We start from the raw sequence: 24,861 nt of genomic DNA, 5'->3' as shown, positions 1-24,861 counted from the left end.
ACCTGTGATTAATGAGTTAACGGCCTTTTGAAGGCGAGGCATGTGCGGTGTCACCAGTGGCGTACCATCCACCTCTCTCTGCATTCATAAATTTCCGAATTCTGGGACCACCATAAGTATGTGATCTTGTCTCTGACGACTTCCTATCGCTCGTTTCATTTATTGTTGATTTATTAAGAGTGTGGCCTTTGATTGAATTCTGAGTATCCCACGCAAAAAAAAAACCGCTGTCACGAACAAGAAATTCGTTTAGTGCACAAGGAGAAGTGTTGTTTTAGTGATATATTCGTGAAGATATGCCCCATCAACTATAAAGACCTTGATAAAGGTATGCTATGACGAATCGAAGAAGGTTTTCTGACAGCTTGTCTGCTTGTGCTCATGTTCTCATGTTTCCAATTGTTCAGTATGCTTTGTCTGATTTTGTTTTTGCCAAGAGCACTCTTGATTCATTTGTAAAAGCTATACCCAACAGTCGGTCTCATTTCACAGACAGAAGTTTCTCTCTCTCTCTCTCTCTCTCTCTCTCTCTCTCTCTCTCTCTCTCTCTCTGACACACACAAATATATATAATATATATATATATATATATATATATATATATATATATATATATATATATATATATAATTGGTAATGCTGTGCTTGTTGGATTTTGAACAAAATAATTAAAAGGGATAATGAGTTTGATAAGACAAAGGCAGAATGAAAATCATGGGTATCAATCTGTGCGTGTGTACGTGTGTGTGTGTGTGTGTGTGTGTGTATATATGTATATGTATATATATATATATATATATATATATATATATATATATATATATATATATATATATATATATATATATATATATATATATTTATATATATATATATATATATATATATATATATATATATATATATATATAGATAAATACTCATGATTTTTATTCTTACGTGTGTGTGTGTATATATATATATATATATATATATATATATATATATATATATATATATATAGATATATAGATAAATACTCATGATTTTTATTCTTCATTCGCATCATCAAACTCGTTATATTTTTCATATTGTTCAAAACCCGAGGAGCAAAATATTACCTTCCTCCTCATTTTCTTCTTCAGTGATGCCACATTCTCATTGAATATATTTCTCGGGTAAGTCTTATATTATCCTTTGCCTGAAAAAAATCTTCTACAAATGGAGTTTCCTGCAGTTATCGTATATCTGTCAACCTATTTGGCGAGTATCAGAACTATGAAATTAGATGACATGAAGCTTCTGTATTCCCCCCACCCCACCCCACCTCTCTCTCTCTCTCTCTCTCTCTCTCTCTCTCTCTCTCTCTCTCTCTCTCTCTCTCTCTCTCTCTCTCTCTCTCTCTCTCTCCGTTAAACCTGTCTTAAACATATTGAATTCAGGTCTGGCATTGCGAATAATAGTGTCCTTGTTTTGACGTTCAGTTTGGTATTAAGCTTTTCTTTTTCTGCTGGTCTGTCGACCTCAGTGAATGCTTTCCTTTTAATGTTTTTATTCGAGATTTCTTACGTTACGACAAAATTATTTCAAGAATTCACTATTTTATTTTTTCATTTTTAAACTGACGTCGTATTTACTTGACTGTGCAAAAATGGTCAGAGATATTTCTTCTGTTTTTCCGTCAGTTTTCGTAATTTGTAGGGTCTATCTTACTGTGGGCTATACCGTTGTCCTGAATATGCGAATACATTTCATATCACTCAAATGGAAATTTAAAAAAATGGATCATAAACGGAATCATTTGGATTAATGGATTAATACGTTTTTGGAAGGTGTAAGTAGCCATTTTAGTATTCTGAATGCCATTAAGTTTTAGTTGTAAGACACCTTTCATGTGAAATATAACTCCATATCATGTTATCCTGTTAAACAGCGACTCAGAAATATTGTTCATATTGAAACGATAGCAATTAATTTGCATTTGAATATTGCATAATGGGAGATCCAGTGGCTTGTTAGAAATAATTTTCCCCTGATCAAGCACTGAGACAGCCAAGGTGTAGTGAAGAGTTAAGTATTTTCAAAATTATTTTCCATGTGTTCTTCTGCCATTCACACTACTGTTGGCTACTCATACTGCTACGGTTGTATGTTGTTTTTATCACCATCATTGTTGTTGTTATTATAAGCACATCCTACATGAAAACTTGTTTCTGATATAAATCTCGCTCCCAACAACTGGCTTCTTCATGCTTGATTCTCTCTGGTCATGATTGGTTCAACACGATTCCCTGAAGCGCTGGATCACGATGTTCAGTCTCTTAGCTCTTCTAATGTTGCTTCCCATTTTTGTATTTTGACTCATACTCGTCCATTTGTTTTAAACACATTTCTCTCTCTCTCTCTCTCTCTCTCTCTCTCTCTCTCTCTCTCTCTCTCTCTCTCTATATATATATATATATATATATATATATATATATATATATATATATATATATATATATACAAACATATATGTATATATATATGCATATATATATATACATATATATATGGCAAAAAGCATGTTTCATGTTTTAATTTTTTGGAGGATTTTAATGAACTTGCGTCACATTTTTCTTCATAAGCCATTATAGGAAACATCTGTAACTATTCGCTACCAGCAGTTAATGGAAGGAAAAGCTGAAAACCTATTACACTGATATTCAAGTTGGAATTAATTATATCAAGTAAATAAACTGATTGTCGTCATTTTTCATTATCAGTTTTTACCTGTCCCCTTTCATCCGTGTTACTCTTTTGTGGTATCTATCAATTGTGCTGCCTGTCCGTGTGTTTGCTCGTCTCTAAAGTCCCCTTGTGTGCATGTCCGTGACGTGCCCTCTGATGTAAGTCCGTTTTTTTTTTTTTTTTTTTTTTAGAATTATGATTTTAGTATCTTTCAAGATTAAGACTTCATACACTATGCATTTCGTCAGTGGATAGAAAGAATTCAACATTTTACATGAAGGAACAAAGGTCTAAGGTCGAGAAGGATCATAACCTCGGCCAAAACTTTTGGACTGACGAGATAGAGACCTCATACACGGCATGCATACCCAACTAATGAAGCTGATGTGTCGTGTGAGGTCAAGGTTTTGGGTCTTAATTAGAGGTCCGAGGTCAAACAGAAATCTGTCGCTGGTGTTTCACAGATATTTTCGTGTTTCCCTTCCGTCTTTGTACACAGCACCCTGAATTGTGCTGCCTAAACATTTTTGTCGGTAGTCCAGCAAACATTAGAATGCTTCCTGGCATATTTTGGTAAATATGAATCCAACCTTTTCCTTGGAAATTCGGTCATAATTCATTGTCGTATTCATCCCATTCACCCTCGAAAGCCCTTAAGGAATTTGTATATCGTTGTGTGAATGTCTTACAGGCCCAAGTCTGTGTTGTCATCCAAAAAGTTTGTATCTCCTCATCAAAAGATTCTGTATAGATGACATCATGCCAATAACGAAACGTTTGAACTGGCACCAATACCTCCGATGATATTGTGAATGGAACGTTGCATAAAAGCGTATTCTGTGTATGACGTTCAGACAAGTTTCCTCGAATTACTTAATTGCGGCAATATAATTGTGGCGTTAACCAGATATGCTGCATACGTCATAACGACACTTTTGAACCAAAACATCTGATAAGTTACAATACTTCCGATGATGTTCTGAATGAAACGGTGCGTTCATGAGAGGCATGTCAGTGTTTATAGCGCATTCTGTGTATGACATTCTGGCACTATAATTATAGCATTAACCGTATGTACAGGATATGTCATTAAGTGCCAACGAAATAATACTAAGAAGTGTTCTTTATGTTGCTCATGGAATACCTGATAAATATAAATGATCGTGGGTACGGGGAAGTTGTTGTAATAACGTCACACAAAGACAGTGTCTTGCCCATACCCGGGACTGACGTGGTACTGTGAAAATACTTCGTCCTACAACCCGAAATCACGTGGCAGTTATCAAAGAACGCTGTTCTATAACCTGGAATCATATGGTGCTACCCCGTACGTGGGTAGTGCCGTCAGTGCACCTCATGCGGTGCACTGTAGGCATTACTTCAGGTTCTTTGCAGCGTGCCTTCGGCCCCTAGGTGCAACCCCTTTCGTTCCTTTTATTGTACCTCCTTTCGTTTCTGTTTCTTCCATCTTACTTTCCACCCTTTCCTAAAAATTGATTCATAGCGCAACTGCGAGGTTTTCCGCCTGTTACACCTTTCAAATCTTTTACTGTCACTTTCCGTCTCAGCGCTGAATGACCTCAGAGGTCCCAGTACTTGGCCTTTGTCCTAAATTCTATATTCGATTCAGTTCAATTCATATGGTGCTAAAAAAATACATTGCATTATCACCCAGATTCACGCGTCACAGTTCTATGACTCAAGAGTCATGAGGTAGTACGAAAAAGCACTGTCCCATAAACCGGAATAAAGTACCAGAAATTGATACGGTATATTAATGTCTGACCCAGATTGGAGTGTCAAGGCCCTTTTCTTAGCTCACTGTGACAAATGCCCGCCTGCATTAGAAGTGCAGAGTCTGTTCCTCAGGTAAGACTGCAATGATATATGCTCGAAGTGAGGCTCCAGTGTCAAGAATTGGGGGTCAGGGGCGAAAAGTCGACTAATGTCGAGAGATATCGAGCCAAATGAATTGCCTTGATAAGGGCGATTTATGCCAGCCCCCAGTACGTGGCCTATTTACCTGGTGACTCAAAGACTTTTCTGAGCAGGAGCACTCATAGAAAACGGGAGGTTTCGTCCCGTTTGGGAAACTGTTGACTCTTTGTTTATAAACAAACTGATTCAGGAACTTCGTCGAGGAACGTTAATGTGGTTTTAAGCAGTGTTCAACTTTCTAGATAATGAGAAATGACTAGCATTCCTCCACAACCCACCCCAAAAAAAAAAAAACTTTCGTAGGGTTTGAAGTTTTATAGAAAGTGTAACGCGTTGAGGACAAGTGCAGTACATTACTCAGAAGATAAATCCTTATTTATGTTCTTCCTTAAGTATTTTTATGGAGATTTATCCATATTTTACCGTGATTTTTATGATTTCTCTAAAAGAAATAACATGTTTGTAATTCTTAGGCATTTTAGTAAGTTTAACAAATATTTTATAAGAAATGTGTTTTATACTTTGGAGATTTTTTTCATGAAGATTGACATTTTGAAGTTTTAGCTCGTTAGAAAGATTAATAAATAAGAAGAAAAGCAATTTTTGTTTATAATTTTTTTTAAATACTGATTCTTTATATAAGAATAAAACTGACTGTAAGTTTTTGAAGTTATTTGGTTTGAAGTTTTTGCTCTTTAGAAAGATTGATAAATGTAAAGAAAAGCCTTTTTTTTAATACTGATTCTTTATATAAGAAGAAAGCTAAGTTTTTGAAGCTATTTGACACACTTCGTGATCAGCTATAGAACGCTGCCTGAGACACAAAGACACTTAATGTATGTGTGTGTGTGTGGGTTTGTGTGTGTGACTTCTTATACTACATCTTTTAGTAGTAATCATGATAATGCTCTTCATGTGTTGAATGTTGAATGGCACAAGGGGGCAAAATTGATGTGCGTCTTATGTAATGAAGACTAATGCATTATTTTAATTTGGTGTATAAGTAGCAGATCTCCCGGGGGAAATTTGTGTCATTTTCTTTGCCGGAGGCAAATTGGTGGTTACGTATCGTTGCCCTTTGTCGTCGTAATTGTTTATTTATTATTATTATTATTATTATTATTATTATTATTATTATTATTATTATTATTATTATTATTATTATTGCACGTATTGATTTGGAATTCAGTATTATTAATTAGTACCTTCTATTATTGTTCTCAGTATTGCCACTGTGTTTGAGAAATATTCCTTATAGTTTTATTGTTCTGCCTAGATATTGTTCCTTCTATTAGTGAATAATAAAGTTTATTATTATTATTATTATTATTATTATTATTATTATTATTATTATTTGTGTTTACTATGGTTATTATTGTTATTTGTCGTGCTGTTGCACGTATTAATTTGGAATTCAGTATTATTTACTAGTACCTTCTATTATTGTTCTCAGTATTGCTACTGTGTTTGGGAAATACTCCTTATAGTTGTTCTGCATAGATATTGTTGCTTCTATTCGTGAATAATAAAGTATTATTATTATTATTTGTGTTTACTATGGTTATTATTGTTATTTGTCGTGCTGTTGCACGTATTGATTTCTAATTCAGTATTATTAATTAGTACCTTCTATTATTGTTCTCAGTATTGCCACTGTGTTTGGGAAATATTCCTTATAGTTTTATTGTTGTGCATAGATATTGTTGCTTCTGTTCGTGAATAATAAAGATTATTATTATTATTATTATTATTGTTATTATTATTATTATTATTATTATTATTATTATTATTATTATTATTATTATTATGGCAACCTTCTAGAGGCCCATTATTGTCATGTGTCACCCCCAAATGTACAGTGGCAGTCTGCGTTTTGTCAAATTTTGATTAAATAAGTGAAGTCGGTTGCGAGCGAAGTCCCTACCTCCTCCCACCCCTCCCTACATAAGTAAGCAAAGAGGGGAGAGGCTACTCCACCCCTACCCCTGTATTTAAGTGAACAAAGGGGGAGGGAGGGAGAGAGGTAGGAGGCAAGAGAAGATTGCTGGACCATAGGAGGGTTGACCACCTCGAGTTGGGGGCGGTGGGGGGGGGGGGGGAAGGAGTCTTTGTCCTCGTTGGGAACAATAAAATTGTCCTTTTTCTTAAACAACTTCTTTGTTGGTGTTAAACACGTAGCGATTATCTCTCTCTCTCTCTCTCTCTCTCTCTCTCTCTCTCTCTCTCTCTCTCTCTCGTGAAAATACGTCCTATGGATGTTATCAAATGTTTCAGTTTAATGCTGATGGTTTTATCAAACTCACTCACTCTCTCTCTCTCGTGAAAATACGTCCTATGGATGTTATCAAATGTTTCAGTTTAATTCTGATGGTTTTATCAAACTCTCTCTCTCTCTCTCTCTCTCTCTCTCTCTCTCTCTCTCTCTCTCTCTCTCTCTCTCTCTCTCGTGAAAATACGTCCTATGGATGTTATCAAATATTTCAGTTTAATTCTGATGGTTTTATCAAACTCTCTCTCTCTCTCTCTCTCTCTCTCTCTCTCTCTCTCTCTCTCTCTCTCTCTCTCTCTCTCTCGTGAAAATACGTCTTATGGATGTTATCAAATGTTTCAGTTTAATTCTGATGGTTTTATCAAACTCTCTCTCTCTCTCTCTCTCTCTCTCTCTCTCTCTCTCTCTCTCTCTCTCTCTCTCTCTCTCTCTCTTGTGAAAATACGTCTTATGGATGTTATCAAATGTTTCAGTTTAATTCTGATGGTTTTATCAAACTCTCTCTCTCTCTCTCTCTCTCTCTCTCTCTCTCTCTCTCTCTCTCTCTCTCTCTCTCTCTTGAAAATACGTCTTGTGGATGTTATCAAATGTTTCAGTATAATTCTGATGGTTTTATCAAACTCTCTCTCTCTCTCTCTCTCTCTCTCTCTCTCTCTCTCTCTCTCTCTCTCTCTCTCTCTCTCTCTCTCTCTCTCTCGTGAGAATATGTCCTAAGGCTGATGTCAAATATTTCAATATTTTGATGGTTATCTCTCTCTCTCTCTCTCTCTCTCTCTCTCTCTCTCTCTCTCTCTCTCTCCAGTCAGTGAAAGTACCCTTGAACAATTGAGTGATATATATACCTTTTACTGTATTGTGTATCTTTGTGTATGTGTGAAGGGATATAATGATTTTCTTTTTCTTGTTTATTCAGTGTTTTTTTTTTTTAGCCAGCACATGTTAAATTTTGAGTATATAATTTTGTACAGGATGAAATAGGATGTTGTATAATAAGGAATATTACCATATAGCTAATAAGAAAAGATGCCGAAATAGTAACGGGATACCTCCACTTTGAAATGCATGAATGTTAATAAATTGATTTGCCATTCCATAGAAACATGGACTTTTTGAGTGTCATCGTTATAGCTGACGTGCGTCTGTGTACCTATCTTAAAGTATTATGCATGAATATAAATATTCCAAATATCTTTTTCTTATTTTTTTTATTTTTACTGTGCAATGCAGAGATCTTGGTCAAAACGACTTGGCTCGCCCAGTGCCATGTTTTTGCAAGGATGATTGACTGGATGACTGACTGAGTGATTTTGCCTGAATAGCATTATTAAATTTTATGGTTTTATATAAAAGGTTCTCTTCATGGAGATTAACCGCGTTCCCTCTCTTGTGTTTTGCAGTTGCAGCAGTTGGTGGTATCTGGCGAACTCGCGTGCAGCAAAGAAGAAGCAGCCTCCCTCGCCTGCATCCAGCTGAGAATCGAGGAAAATTGGGCGCCCCCAGACCCCCCTTCCTCTGCCCAGACTCTCGCTCCTTCCTCTACCCATGGCCATCTGACCCCTGCCCCTACGCCCACCCATGCCTTGTCCCCTCACCCTACCCAAATCAGCCTTTCGGCAGCCTCCCCCGCCCCCGAACACACCTTTAGCTTTAGCGTCGCCAACAGCCACTCCACGCCCTCACACCTCTCTGCCGGACAGCACTACCACCATTCGGTAGCGCCCTCCAGTTCCACACACCCTATCCTTGCCACGGCCAATGCCAATAGTCATGGGGGCTTCCTCTCGGCTGCCGCTCACTCACAGCAAAACGGAAAGGTCAGTGTCAGTGCGCACTTTGCTCTGAGGAAGGTTTCTCTCGCCCTCTCTCTGTACTTGGAAGATATCGTCTAATTGCTTCTTTTTTTTTTTCTTCCTCTCACTGGCGCTGTTTGGGAAGCACTGACTGACTGACTGACGGTGCTTCCTTTACACCTCTGTACTCACGTATTCCGTTTCTGTTGTACAGGAAACTTAAGACTTGATACCTGGAAAGGGTGGGAGGATTTCTGGTAGATTACCTGGATATGGCATTTCTTTGCATTCCCTTAATCCTCTTCCCTCAGTAGTTAATTGCATAATACTACAGGGTAGGGTCAACTTTTATACACATTCTTGTCTTCGTATGTATATATATACTGTAGGGTAGCTCTGTGTATTTCTTTATGAACTTCCTTCTTGTAATGTAAATATTATTATACACTGTATTGGGGATGAGGTGTAGGTATTTTTGTGCACTAAAATCTTATTTATTCATTTTAATTTATTGGGCAGTTACAGTCAGATCAGGTTAGCTGACGGAGTAATTTCTCAGTTTAGTTAAGCGTCACTGAACATTATTGGAAAGTTGTACATAGCTACTTAAATATACATTTGAAATAAGAGGATTATAAAATCGTAGATATTCCTGTCTTATTTATAATGTATTCAATCCAGATTTTAAGCTTTATGCTGAAATGCATCAGGATTAGATGGCTATGATCTTTCGTAGGATAACTCAGTTTTGAAAAGTTTATTGGACAAGCCAGTTTTATGCGAAGTTCAGCCTGCGAAAACACGTCAGTTCGATAGTTGCTATAAGCAGACCTCGCTGTCTTCGTCAATTATAAAGAAAAAAACTAAATAATAATAATTCGTAATTAGAGTTCGGTGCTATTTTACCAGAGCTTCATGATATATGTCAGAATCAAAGTAATAATTCTGTAGCGTAAGATTTATCTTAAAACGGAGCTGAAATTAGATAGGGCGCACCTAAACCATAGCGCCTCCACCAAACACAAAAGTAACCTCAGAGAAGGTCAGGCTGGGCATTGCGTAAGCGAGTGTAAACATTCCGATGACGACTAGAGTACTGGTGTGTACCAAAGACGAGGCAGAGAAGCACAGTTGCAACTGTGTGTCGTGTCAGGTGTTGTCATGTGTGAAGCAGGTGTGCGTCGGGAGAGCCACCTGCATTGTAGGGGAGGTGGTAACGAGCGTTAAACAGATGTGCGTCGACCGGGCGACTTGTCTCTGGGGTCACCTGCTTGCTCAGGCGTTCAGTCAGGTGAGTTGTTCCTCTTTCGAATGAATCGGGTGGCAGGAATTGTTTTCTCATGCGGTTGTGGTACTAAAAATGGCGAGACGATGTGGGTACTAATATTTATAATAATATTAAAATTGTCCCAGACCAGGCTAAGTGATTGTTTACAAGAAAGGATTGTCAGGTTGTGCATGAGAAGGGTCATTGCTTACTTACGATGCGGGACTAGATGTTGTATATATTGCGGGATGATGGATATTTCACAGTTATGCGTACTTAAAATACAATTAATTTAGAATGCAGTTTGTGTAATTAAAAGCAACAGAAGCTTCACATGGCTCCATTAATAATGACTTTTATGTTATTTTAACCCTTATCATTCAATGTCATGGTGTAATTTTATCTTTCTTTTTTTTCTAATACATGACGGTGTTAACCATATTTTGGTCATTGTCAACTGTGTATAATGGATTCAATTAAAATATTTCAACAGGGTTTGGTTTAAAAGTGATTGGTTAAAAGTCATCTTGTATAAAAGTTTTCTCTCTCTGGCGGTCACCTTGGATGCCAAAGAAATAACCCTGTTTGGCAGACTTCATGTGACAAGGCCATTAAAACTTTATTTCTTTTTTACAAGTATAAACGGTTCATAATTATTTTATGTATTTGTGGGGTATTCAAAATACCAACGTAATTTTTTTCAGAACTATTATTCTTGTTGCTGTCACTGCTGATTTTAACAAGGTGACCTTTTCCAGTCTAAAACGTTTTCATGTTAACCTTTATCAGTATTAAAAAAGTATGGAAGTTTAGATCTTTGTTAACAGTAATTTATGCAAGAGAATAATTTACTATCCCTGCGACTGACAATTTTTAATGGCCACCGTAACACATGTGTGGTTGGCAAATTGGTTGTGGTGATTGCTTATTGGTTGTATTTGCTGTAGCAGGAAATAAGATTAGAGATGTCCGGCGTCGCTGACCTTTGTTGTCGTAACGCTGGTTTGACGTTAAACCAACCACTCCACTTTAATTTCCCTAATAGATAAAAAACCACAATTATTCAAGAACCTTTCAGTGCATAGTACTTTGGTTGAAACAGGTTTCCTTTAATTTGTGTGCTGCACTTATTACCCTCATTTTGATATCAGGGTTAAAGTAAATTATGTTAGGCAATGTTCACTCTACCCAGTGACCCATTTTAAATTTCTGTGTTTTACTTTTTTGGAAACCTTTTCCACATCACCTTATGATTACATACGAGAATTGAAAGGCGAAGCGTTTATGTTTCACCCTGTCGAGTATCACAGACCTTACCGGGATCGAATAATGTAATATCACAGTCCTTGCAAGTTATTGTTAAACCATCGTCGTTGTTTTCCCCAAACGCCTTGTACTGTTGCAAAGTTGAAGTGCATGAAGATATGAAAAAAGTAAAGCAGCAATATACCAAATGTTGGTTACAGATAGCAAGAGATGTGATGTTTTAATTTTCATTAATTGCAGCACCGTTGAGTTTAGAAGAAAATGGTAGTTAATGTGGTATTGAAATTAAGAGGTTCTTTGATATTGCTGGCGTGATAAAAACCTCGGTTTTCAATCACAGATCCTCCAGCAGAAGAATAATTACAAACCTCCTTTTTCAAGATTCTCGTTAAATTGGTCAAATACATTACCAGTTAATCGCAGACCGCCAATCCTAAGGGCACAGGTAGTGGCGTCCGTTTTATCTGCGCTGAAAAAATTAAGACTTCGGGTTCTGGAAGAGCGAGAACATTTTTTCCCTTCCAGATTTCTTTATATATTTCAGTACAGCTTTAATATATTGTTACAGTTCTGCATTACTGGGGTTTATTATTATTATTATTATTATTATTATTATTATTATTATTATTATTATTATTATTATTATTATTGTTGTTGTTGTTGTTGTTGTTGTTGTTGTTGTTGTTGTTGTTGCTAAAGAGACTGGCACCATCAGTGGAATTGATTTCATATATGGTCTTTTCAGTTCTTCTTCTTATTTTCTTCTCATCAGGGCTGATATTTGCTAATAACTGGTCCTAAGGAGAAGAAAGTAATAAGAAGAATTGAAAAGACCTTATATAAAATCAGTTCAACTGATGCTGCCATTCTCTTTAACAAGACATGTCTGAAAGAGGGTCTACTCCTATCATATTATTATTATTATTATTATTATTATTATTATTATTATTATTATTATTATTATTAATGAACAGTCTAACCAGACCACTGATGGTCCTAAATAACAAAACGAAAATTTTCCAATAATTGTAGCGTCATCAGAAGCAGATTTTAGCTCGAGTTCTTTGTGGGTATTACTACTCTCTTCAGCGCCGGTTATAACCAGTGCTCTGTTGCTTAATACACAGATATCCTGAATCCAGAATTTTCCAGATACATGGTGAGGGAGATGGGTTACTCAGCGTGTGTGTGTGTGTGTGTGTGTGTTCGAGTGATGGATATATTTAGACTTGTTCTTGAAAGCATATTAAATTATGATAAAGTACTTTGAAGTTTTTGTTAGTAATGAGACCTACAGGTATGCTTTGTTGATAATGATAGAAGTGATGTATTTAGAATGATTCTTTAAAGCATAGTTTACGTAAGATACAGTTATTTTGAAGTTTTTGATAGTGAGACCTAGAAATATGCTATGTTGATAATAATGATGATTAAAAGTTTGTCGCGCCGATAATGTTAATTTATAAAGTGTATTTCTCGAATAATGATCTTTGACAGTATGTAATGCTGATAATGAAAGTCACAAATATATTTTAATGATGTGATTAATCTAAAGTGCAAGCCCATTCAGCGTTGCTCTTCTTATAGGGTCGATGAATCAACAACAAAACATGTCCTTGGTCAATTGAAACCTTTTTTTAAAAAGTGGACTATTTTTAGGTTTCTTCAGTTCCAGACGTCATCCAGTTTCTCTTTTCTGTGTACGGTATGCGCAGAATCTCTCTCTCTCTCTCTCTCTCTCTCTCTCTCTCTCTCTCTCTCTCTCTCTCTCTCTCTCTCTCTTGATCGAGAAATTTCCAGCTAACACCGAGGGTGGCAGTGGGGTCTCCTCATGCTTTTGATGACACATGGAGGCTAACTATGCAGTCGCAAAGCAGACGCTCGTTACGACCGGATGTCGTTGTTTGATCCTCTCATTACGCGATTGTTCGTCATTCTCTCTCTCTCTCTCTCTCTCTCTCTCTCTCTCTCTCTCTCTCTCTCCTGTGAAATCTGAATTGTCTGTTCCTATTACTGTATACCCAATTTTTCCATTTCTTTGCTTTTAGCACATATATAATCTCTCTCTCTCTCTCTCTCTCTCTCTCTCTCTCTCTCTCTCTCTCTCTCTCTTATACTGTATGTATATATATACATATATGATTTTATTTATTGTTTTCAGATATTTCTTATATGAAACTTTTTCATTTTTTCATTTATTTTTATTACGGCGTCAGTAACCTAGATGGGGTGATGCCAGTTGTAGCAGCCATAATCAATCTCTCTCTCTCTCTCTCTCTCTCTCTCTCTCTCTCTCTCTCTCTCTCTCTCTCTCTCTCTCTCTCTCTCTCTTCAGTCATATGTGTACCCTGCTATCATTTGTCCTTGAAGGGGATTAAGTTTCCTATTATAGTGTGCGTATTTTTTTTTCTTTTCAGAATTTTTAACGCCCCCTTTTTGTTATAAAAATCTTACCAACGACCTCATTCGTCTTGGTTGCACAGCCGGCTTAGAGACACTTCCTAATTATTATGATAATTTTTTGTCATATACTTTGTGTGTATGCTTGCGTTTGTGTATACAATATAATTGGTCTGCTTGAATACTTCAGAGATTGACTCTGTTGAAGTGCCGCGATTCGATGATATTCCAGATTGCTGGATAATTCAGCCCTTCTCTCGGCATAATTGGCTCCAATACTGCATGATGGCCCTCTGCCGCCTGCTCCAATTACTTACTAGTTGCTGTTGAATGTGGTTAGAGCAACACAAGTCTCGTAATTTACTGTGGATCAATTAAATTGTCGAGTTACTCGGGAAGGTTTTATCCTCCCACTCGCCCAGGAGAGGACGACTCGTTAGAGGTTCATGATTTGCAACAGTTTTCTTTTTTTGTCTTTTTTTGTCTTTTTTTGTGTGATTGTCTTGTTCCTCTGCTTCACCTCCAGAGGTACACTTTTGGGGAAGGGTCTTGACGCTACTGAACAGCAGCTTAGATCTGATTTTTTTTTTTATTAGATTTTCGTCTTTTTCAAATAAGGGGTTTTGTGTACTCTCGTAACATTGCTCTGTCCCTTCTCTGTTGGGTTATTGCTATCATTTCTCATGGTTGCCACTTTGATCTGAAGGAGTTGGGTTGCAGGACTCTGCAACCGTCGAATTGGAAGGACTCGACGCGGTCGAGCGAATGGGAGCCATTCGTGTCAAATCTTCCTCTCAGCTCCGGATCTTGGCCTCGAGACCCCGTAAGGGGGTTGGCGCCACCAGTGCTCCTCATGTGGTGCACTGTATACATTACTCAAGGGTCTTTGCAGCGCCGCTTCGGCTCCTAGCTGCAACCTCTTTTATTCCTTTTACTGGACCTCCGTTCATATTATCTGTCTTCCATCTGACTTTCCACCCTCTCTAACGATTGTTTCATAGTGCAAGCGCGAGTGTTTCCTCCTGTTACACCTTCCAGACCTCCTTACTGTCAGTTTTCCCTATCAGCGCTGAATGACCTCATAGGTCCCAGCGCTTGGCCTTTGCCCTAAATCCTATATGCTATTCTATTCTACATTTTTTTTTATTCTTGACCTCGAGATACTGATGACCCGAATTCAAATTCAAACTCTAATCTTTATTCATATGAAGTTACATGTAATTACATGTATTAGACATATTTTTGAAATTACAGAGATAAAATCTTACCCAACACAGAGGAAGTAACAGGTGATCAGTGTGTTCTCCTTGCATTTAACAGTTCTTGAATCAAAATGATCCTTCATTTCTCTTCACAATTATCATTTCTCTTTAGTGACTGCTTAACAATTCTCACAGTAATATTGTTATGCAACAAATTGCGGACATCCTGGTAGGACTTATAAGGTGACATCGTCCTCTAACTGTGGCTTCTAATTTGAGGTTACGGGATATTTTTGACATGGTGTACTTAATAGCCATAGATACAATCGATGGTGGTTCTGCTTCTATCTCGGTTCACAGCCCTTGCATATTTTCATGATCTTTGTTCTTAATCTTATTCTCTTTCATCTAAGAGATTGTAAATATGAGAAACTATTGCGGTAGATGACAATTAAAAAGCAGGGTTTTACATAGTGTTTAAATCTAAAGGTAATAATTTTTTTGGTGTTGAAATGTAGAGAATTCAGACAGAATATTCTCACAGCTTAGAGGGCAGTCGATAGAACTTCCCTTGCGTCCTTTCCAAAATCATACATGAAAACGTTAGTGATGATGGTGATGAATGAACACATTCGTGATTTGGTTCTGTCTTAGGAGAACTTGCGAACTGGCCAGCCAATCTAGGTAAAATTTTTCTGTGGCGATATAGCACTCCAAGGTTCTTAAGCCTCATGATTTGAGGCACTTGCCGACCGCTGCCATTATAGCAGGCGAATCCTTTGGTTTTCATTTTGGGCAGTACAAGATTTTATGTCAAAATGAGAGACCTTTCTTCCTCTTGGACTGTTGAGACGCGAAGGAACATTGAATTTCCTGTTAGACGTCAATGCAGCGCTTTCAAGATCGGTGGCTCAAACATTCGTTTGTGTTGTAACTAGGGAAATACCGTACTCCCACAAGACAGGTACACGTCACGCCAAGGACCTTCTTTTTGACCAAAGCTCGTCACGAGGACTCTGCTTGGAACTTTGCTTGGTATGTGTAAACAGCTCATTCAGGATTTCCAAGTAGATTGGATAACTCCAGCGTTGCAGTTTCCCGCAGGCCTGATTTGGCTAACTGCTCGCCTAGTCTGTAGTTTTGGTGTTCAGGTTTCTGTTATGTTGAAAGGAAAGGAGGAAAAATTGTTGAAGGGAAAGGGGGAAAAATCTCAAAAATAAATATTTCAGACTGAGAGGGAAATCTTCCACTTTTGCGTGGGAAAAATTGTGTCTGAAAATGACTGTTTCATGACGTATGGTCAGTAAAGATAGTTGTTTGTTCATTTTAGATAATTGGGTACAGGAGAAAATCCCAATTTTCTTTCCGCTTGTATTATGGTTCAGATGTGTAGGTGTCTTTTAATGTCCTTACTTTGTGGTTTCAGCAATTTAGCGATTTAAAGCTGCAGTATTTATGTGCACATCATATAGTTTTTTCTGCATGCAGTATTTAAAGTTCTTTGATATAGCTTGCTGTTAGTACAGTGTTTCTGTAGATGAATTATAATATCTGTACATCATTGTGTGTGTGTGTGTGTGTGTGTGTACACTTATATGTTGACACCCATATTATTATGAAACTGACAGCTATTCCCTTAAAATTTTAGCAACTTTAAGATGGACTACAAGGAAATAAAAGAATTAGGCATAATGTGGTCGTTTGCCAACCGTCCCGTTCCATCATTTAAAACTTCATTTCCGAGTCCTCCTGGGCAGAAGGAAAAGCTCGTTTATAAATGCGCCGCCCTTCCCCGTTGGTTTTTTTTTTTTTTTTTTTTTTTTTTGTTAGTCACGGCATTTCGGGTTGAGCAAACTGGAAAACGAGGGGAAACCTCGGAAGACGAGGGGAAACGTCGTTTCGAGATTATATATGCCTCATTTGAAAGGCCTTATCGAAGGGGGCTTGGATGAGCGGAGCAGCGGCGAGTGTCAGGCTCGGCTTTGATCCCGTTTGGTCTGTTGTTGTTTTTGATTAAGCTGGCTTTATGCCAGCACGGGCTCTTGCAAATAGAGCAGCCCCGTAGGTCAGTTTTAATGAGTAGGTGAGGTTAAGGATATAAACGTGATTCTCTTCATTATGATCTATGGTCATGCCAGTGAAATGGTGTGAGGGTCCTGTTTGGTCTGTTTTGGTGTTCACTTCGTTCTAGTGTTGTTCGTCTCCTTTTCACCCCGTGTTCTTTCCTTAAACTTCGCTTACAGGAAATAATGTAGGATTCTGGTTCTTCCGTTCCTATATCTTCATCACTGATTTTCTTGGTCCCTTATCATCGCCAATTCTCTCTACGTGATCAAGCCACCTCAAGAAACTTTGATCTATCTCATTTTACGAATTGCTGTCTCAATATTGTTCACCCATTCCTACTCCACATACTGTATAGACAGTTCATCTCAACAGCTTCCATTTTTCTCTTCATCGTATCCGAAATCCATGCTTGACTTCCATAAAGGAGAGTTGGCTCTGCGGCCCCGTCTTGCATGTCATCTTTCACTGTCCTAGACACTCATCTTCTCTTGTAAACATTTTGCAAAAGTATAATTGCCTTTCTTCCTTCTTCCTTCTTCCTACCTTCAGTTATTGTGACTCGCCTCCTCTCGCATCAACCACCATTAGTCATATTTGCATGTGTTTAAATATATTTCTCGTTTTATTTATTAGTTAATTTGTGCATATGTGTCTCCGTAATCCTGCGTCATTTCATCTCGACTTTTGGAATTTCATTTTGATGTCGATGAAGTCAGATTGTGCCAAAACGAGTTCTTGTTCATGCGAGCTACCAATTTATATATAAATATATATGTGTGTGTTGTGTATAAACATAAGGAAAGAGACGTGTATATATACATATATATATATATGTATGTATATATATATGGTGTGTGTGTATGTATGTTTGTATTATAAGTATACGGTGTTGCGCCTTCTTAACATTACAGTGATATCGACGGCGTCCTGACCGCCGATCGATCAATTCCCCCTATGAGGCTCAATCAGAAAAAGGTCAGGTAGGAGATGACACGGTACCCCCGCGTGTGTCAAAAAAGGCTCACGGCTACACACACACACACACACACACACACACACACACACACACACACACACACACACACACACACACACACACAGCCACAATAACAGACGTTTGGGAGAAAATCTCTCAGAAGGAGAAGTGGAGGAAAGGTGTTGAGATGAGAGGTAACGAACATGATTGGATAAACATGGGAGGAAAGGTGGAAGGGGGGAGAGGGGAGAGGGAGTGAGGGATTAGTGGAAGAATTTGCTTTCCGAAAGAGGTGAGAAGGAAACGGGAAAGGAAAAGGAGAGGAAGCAGAAAGAACGAGGGGGTAATAATGTTATTCGCCGGAGGACACCACGAGGCGTCAAGAAAGGTTGGAGATAGGTGAAGACGACGATATATGGAGGAGAGGGGAAAATTGACAATATATAAGAGAAATAATACTGTCGAAAGGAAGGCAGGCCAGCAGTCTCTCTCTCTCTCTCTCTCTCTCTCTCTCTCTCTCTCTCTCTCTCTCTCAGATCAATCGGGAAATGAATTCTGAATAATAATGACCAAAGGGCTTTCATATTTGCGTTCACTCAGCCTAATGGCGTTTTTGAACCATCGTCAATCAGATTCTCTCTCTCTCTCTCTCTCTCTCTCTCTCTCTCTCTCTCTCTCTCTCTCTCTCTCTCTCTCACACACACACACACACACACACACACAATTCACAAAGTGATCAGAAGGATTGCTAGCCGTCTTCACGTGGGCCAGAAAACCATGATCCAGATACGATTATTAAAGTATTCTTTAAGCAAGTTTCAAGTTAAATATATAAATAAATGTGGTACGCTCATTTCTTTTCATATACTGTAGTTGCTACCGGCGTTAGTATAATAGGATATAAGCATCTAATATCGTTAAATTAATTTCTATTCAGAACTGTAAACAGATACTAAAAATATCCTTTAAAAGGGTCTTTGTGTAAGATTTTGAAAATGAAAGAACTCAATTTTCTGTCGTCACAAAAATGAAAGGAAGCTTTAAATAATTTGTAAGCTAAACATGAAAGAATAAAGACGTCATTATTTCTCCCTCGGAATTTCGCGTCAGGTGACTTTCTTAGCCAACTAGAATGAAAAAAAAAAAGTTCTGGAAACATTTCTCAGGGATTCAGAAGACGGAACCTCACAATTGTCCAAACTTATCAAACAAGGGAGTTTTGCATTTTACAAACGATGTCTAAGTAATGTATCAGTACACATTTAGGCTGGAACTTTTTCTTGTTTTTTTTTCTACTTTTTACGCTTTAGGCATAACAAAAGGTGTCATAAATTCTACTGGACTTGCTCTTGAAATGTGTTACTGAAGTGAGATAGGTCGTAACTCACCTACCAGAATGGTAGTCATCTTATGCAGGTCTATATTGTAGTGATTTTTTCAAGACTATCAATACTTACACTCCAAAGAGACTACTGTATAGTAGACATGATAAGTGTTGGCGTGCACAAGCGCATGCGCGAGTTAACACGACTAAACATTCCTTCGAAATTGTTTTAGTTGCTGAGTATGCCAAGGAACTGCTCTGTAAAGGTGGTGGAGCCCTATGACAGAATACTTCTATTGAACCACAGCAACGAAAGAATCTCTCAAGAAAGAGTAAAATTATGTAATAGCCATTTTTAATGGAATAAAGAATTTTACTTGACTTGACTCTCTCTCTCTTATTCGAAATCTTATTGTATCCAGAGTCGGAGCTGCTCTTGTTCCTTCTTTGAACATGGGAAGGAAAAGTCAGCAACTGATGACCCAAGCACCAAGTGACGTAATTCCCTTTCAGAGACTAAATATTAAAGCATGAATGGAACAAATCAAAGACTACGGGTGACGTCAAACAGGTGAGGCTAAGAAAATAGGTTAAGATTGCCCTCGCTTTAGTTCTAGAGGATCCAACACCTGGAGAACAAACCAGAAAGGTTCAGGCCATGTCATAGATGACAGAGGTTACAGCCCTGTATATCTGATAGCCTGAAATTGGTCTCGTAACCCATTCTGATGTGGGAGACACTGACGTTTCAGGGAAGATCACGATAGTTGACTAATTGGAGGAAATGAAAGCAACTGTCAGCTTTTGCTGAAAAACAATTCAGTTGAGTGATGTACAAAATAGTGTCTTCAAAGATAAATCAACCTAGGGTTCGGACTAATGCAACCAAAGGATCCGGGATGATGAAATGTACATAGAAAGATATTAGATATATTGAGGTAAAATTTCTTATTAGAAGTAGCAGTACTGATAGTATTAGTAGTAATAGTAGTAGTAGTAGTTGTTGTTGTAGTGGACTCTGTAGGTGTACCCTACCTAGCAGTCACCGTACTTTGGAAAATGGAAAAGAATGGTTTTATCTTTTATTCTTGGACTTTTTGGCCTTTATAAGTAAAAAAATTTAATTTTTTGGTATTTAAGCTCTGTCCCTGAACCATACTAACCGTGCTATTGTGTAACTTACATTTTTGCTCTGTTTTCTTACATCTGTTGGTGAATGAGAGGAACTAATTTTTGGATAGATGCTTAACCACACTTTCTGATGGGTTTCTTTACCTAAATTTACCAATAATTCTATTCAGATGAGGTCTTTTGCCCTGTGCATCTTAAGGCCGCCACTAACGTTCAGTTATACCTGCGCAGTTATGCCTGTACAGGCAAAGCTGAACGGTAGTGGGCTCAGTTTTGCCTGCACAGGCCGACTGTGCAGGCATAACTGCGCAGGTATAACTGAACGTTAGTGGCGGCCCTTACGCTTACCCGGGTTTTTTATGATGGGATGTGGGAATCTTTTATAAAACTTTCATCCTTCCTGTCTTAGAAGCTTTACCTCCTTGCATTTCATTGCTTGCTAAGATTTTAGTATATGATATAGAACTTGGAAATATTGTTGTAGGGTCTTTTTATTTTCTTTGTTATTGGATATGTAACTGTGCAGTCTGCTCTTACTTGATCACGCAGTCTGATTGTCACACGTAATATATATATATATATATATATATATATATATATATATATATATATATATATATATATATATATATATATATATATATATATATATATATATATATATAATATATATACAAGAGATTTAATTCAAATTTTGATTCTAGTATTTTGTAATAGAATATATATATATATATATATATATATATATATATATATATATATATATATATATATATATATATTATACATACATACTGTACATACATACTTCTGTATATTTCTTAATGCGTAGTTGTTACATAAGACTATGTGATCAAGTACGAAGCAGCCTTAAATCGTTCATCGTAGTAACGAAAGAGTTAAGAAAACCACTATAATGGAAGTTGCCGTTTCCCTTCCGTTCCAGGACGGCGTCCAACTGCCAGTGCCCGTCGTGTCCTCCCTAGAGCAGAACACCTCCCACCACCACCACCACCACCCGCACTCCCGCCGCCCCTCCTTCCTCCACCACTTCGACGACGACGATGACGACTTCTCCACCACCACCACCAACACCGGCACGGGCGTGGGCACCCACGGGGGCGGCATGTCCGGCAGCGGAAGCAGCAGCTCGGGCCGACGGGGAGCGGCCGCGGCTATACCGGCTTCGGAGAGCTTCGTGGGCGGGCCCGCGGACCTCTTCCGAGGCTGCTATGGCGCCCTGGACCCCCACAAGAAGGGTGGCCAGCCCGGGCTGGCTCTCCAGCGCTGCCTCCCGCCCACCTATTGAGGGGGAAGAATATGGCCAGGCTTATCAAAGTAAGTGTGCATCTTTCTTGGCCTCATCTATATATTATATATATATATATATATATATATATATATATATATATATATATATATATATATATATATATATATATATATTTATATAAATATTGATTTATATATATTATATATATATTTATATGTATTTATTTATTTGTTTGTTCGTTAGTCTTTCAGAATGATGTTGGTATGGTAAGCATTTAATTGACTGATTTTTCTTAATTTATCCTTGTAGAGACACATCCATGTTATAAATAAATAAAGGCTGAATACAGAAAGGAAAATGTGAGATTCCGATCATCTGCGCCGTACACTTTTCTGTAATTCAGGAATATCCTAAATATATTGATGGCGTTTAATGGACAATTGTTATTAAAGTTAATCATGGGCCAATCTTTGTACAACTCGTAGTCGGGTTGTTACTTGAAAGCTTTTGAAAACTAGATGGAAGAATGAGCTCAAAATATCGCTGCTGAAATCTGTGGAAAAACAGGGGATTTTTATTCATGGAATTACGCTGAAAAGGTCTGAAGAATGTTCATAGAACATCGTGGAACAAGAAATATTCCACATAGTTAAAAACTAGGGCGCTGAAAGGTTCTGATCTTTGGCCTTATTAAGTTCGTAGGAATGTGCAAAGTTACATTAACTTTTGACACTGATTTGTGGCGCAGGTGAAGGTACGCGTTCAATTGAAAGGATAATATTCAAGCTTTTCGACACCAATGAAATATTTTCGTTCAGTAAAATATTGCATTTGGAATATTTTTATAGATTCGAGGATTAGATTAAGTGAACTTTCTTTAATATTTAAAAATATATGTTCTTTTAATTATGCAATCATGTTAGCAAGTAAATGCCTTTTCTATCGTAAATTCTTAAGTTAAGCGCTGTACTTGAATAACTTACTGATATTGAGAAAGTTCGTTAGAGGACTATGCATAGCAATGCAAAAGAAAAATACGTTAAAAAGTTTTGCAGTGTGTAATTCGATTAGAAATGAAGGATTAACTGATTATAAATTTTCTCCTTCCCATTGCTAATGGACTTATGAGTAGATGCACTCTAAAATGAAACGAAACAAAATGACATGTTGGGTAGTACATCTCAGCGGTATGCAGCGAAAGTAGGTAGCACTTTTGTTCGAAATCATGGTGGGGAGGAAGTACAGAACTGCAAGATTGAATGTGGACCTTTTTCAATTTTTAAAGGAAAGTTTAAATTATGAATGGGCGAACTCTCTTCATCTCTGTCCTGCTCTTTGAAATGTGACTGCCATATTGCAGTCAGTTCGTGGTGACATGCCTATGTTGTATTTTAGAAGGGGGTTTTAATTTTACAACGGTATTACCCAGTAAAAGTATGGAAGGTAATTGCATTATTTTGGTTTTTACTGACCATATTTTCTATTTTGGTCTTTGGCTCTGTACATAGATAGTTTTGTCTTAACTTGCGTGTCAACACCGATGTTATCGAGAACATTGCATATGATCGATAGAAAAAAATGATGTTTTCATTTCATCTTGGAATATTTCACGATTTCCTACATCATCTCGTGCACCAGATGTCATTGTGCAATTACTGTGCGCTGTCGCAGATGTGATAAAAATGACACTTGCTTTGCTCAGGTTATTAAAAAATAATAGTAACTGAAACAGAATTATTCAAGACGCGCACTTCTTTATGGTTTGTGCTTTCTGTTGGAAAGTAAAATGCTTGCTGCACGTATTGGATTAGTTTAAATAGGATCTTTTAACTGAAACCTCTTGGAAACATGAATAAAGTAGCTGTTGCAGAGTTGTCAGACGTTGGAAAGTAGTGTCCCAGTCGTATGTGAGTTAATGGTAATAAGTGCATGAAATCAGTTTTGAGGTGAACAGTCTGGTTTGGGTATCCTACTAAAAAGTGCTTTTTGTACCCTCAAACAATAGAGCGAGGGTGGATTGTTGTATACCCATGAGCAGATCATAAACTGCTGGCGTATGCTTTGGAGCTCGTCAAGGAGAAGAGTTAGGAAAAGTTTTATTGGGCCAGGTAGCTTTTGAACTATATACGATGACAAATCATCTGATGAATAATTTTATCCCCTGTGGCGCCGAGGATTACCTCTGGTGAGGCTCTCCTATTTTTAACTGGTATATACAGCCAGGTCCCCGATTCTTTGCTTAGGCTAATAGGCGAGTTCTAGGTTAAAAAAAAAAAAATACGTTCCTTCCTCATGAATCGAATCTAGAGTTGTTCGGAATGTGCCGTCGTGAAGACAAAGTTTTCTGGCAAGGATACCAGTATTTTCTCACGACCTAACCTGTCAGATAGTTGCGTCTGCGCGAGAGTTGGCATCCCCTGTCACCGTGTTAATATCATTTTTGTCTTCTGTAATTTTCCCTAGGTTAGACACTCGGAGGGAATGACAGGCACCTGGATGAGTATTTTGAGTATTTTTTAGCACTGTTTTCTAGCCACATAATCCTTTGATTAACAGTTGGCAAGTACCACTATGTACTGAAAAAACGAAGCATTCATTAACGTGAAACGTCGGCATTAAAGCTCTGTAGGCTATGCCGTGAAACACCTATTATTATAAAAGACCTTAAAATGATCAGCAGTGTAGAATTTGAAGTGTCATTGGGCTGCACGAAGGCTTTGATTTCCTCTGCTTATTATGGATATGAATTTATAGCAGCATATAATTGCTGATGTTAAGTACGTTGTTCTGCGCTTCTCTGAAATTAGACATCATCTCTAAATTTAGCCTCGAAATAGAGATATAATCAAGCATGAAACAATTGTGTTTCTTAATGCCAGGAGCATTGGTTATAATTCGAATGTTATTTCATTACCTCACTCCGTAGGGAAGTAATGCCGTCAGTGCACCGCATGCAGTGCCCTGTAGACATTACATAAGGTTCTTTGCAGCGCCCCATCGGCCCCTTTCAGTCCTTTTACTGTGCCTCCGTTCATATTCTGTTTCTTCCATCTTACTGTCCACCCTCTCCTAACAGTTGTTTCATAGTGCAACTGCGAGGTTTTCCTCCTGTTACACGTCTCACGCCTTTTAACTGTTAATTTCCGTCTCAGCGCTGCATGACCTCACAGGTCCCAGTGCTTGGCCTTTGGCCTAAATTCTGTATTTTATTCTCTCTTGCATTACCTCAGTTGGAAAATTTCATTAGAT

General features: G+C 37.7%; 1 protein-coding gene across 3 annotated transcripts in view; it reads left to right on the top strand.

The window, feature by feature from the left end:
• LOC136831246 (1-phosphatidylinositol 4,5-bisphosphate phosphodiesterase epsilon-1-like) overlaps positions 1–24,861 on the top strand; it is a 417,095-nt gene that overhangs the window by 328,735 nt on the left and 63,499 nt on the right. For 2 of the 3 annotated variants that reach the window (XM_067091301.1, XM_067091300.1), the window contains exons 19-20: positions 8,314–8,730; positions 21,286–21,677. In XM_067091301.1, coding sequence (XP_066947402.1) covers positions 8,314–8,730; positions 21,286–21,648 — 780 coding nt within the window. In that variant the 3' untranslated portion in view covers positions 21,649–21,677. Of the gene's footprint in view, positions 1–8,313; positions 8,731–21,285; positions 21,678–24,861 lie in introns of those variants that run through there. The other variant, XM_067091302.1, reaches the window with a different exon arrangement.

This window comes from Macrobrachium rosenbergii, chromosome 48 (assembly GCF_040412425.1).
Source record: "Macrobrachium rosenbergii isolate ZJJX-2024 chromosome 48, ASM4041242v1, whole genome shotgun sequence".
NCBI lineage: Eukaryota > Metazoa > Arthropoda > Malacostraca > Decapoda > Palaemonidae > Macrobrachium > Macrobrachium rosenbergii.
The sequence above is the reverse complement of the archived record's forward strand: the minus strand, read 5'-3'. Positions and strand labels throughout refer to the sequence as shown.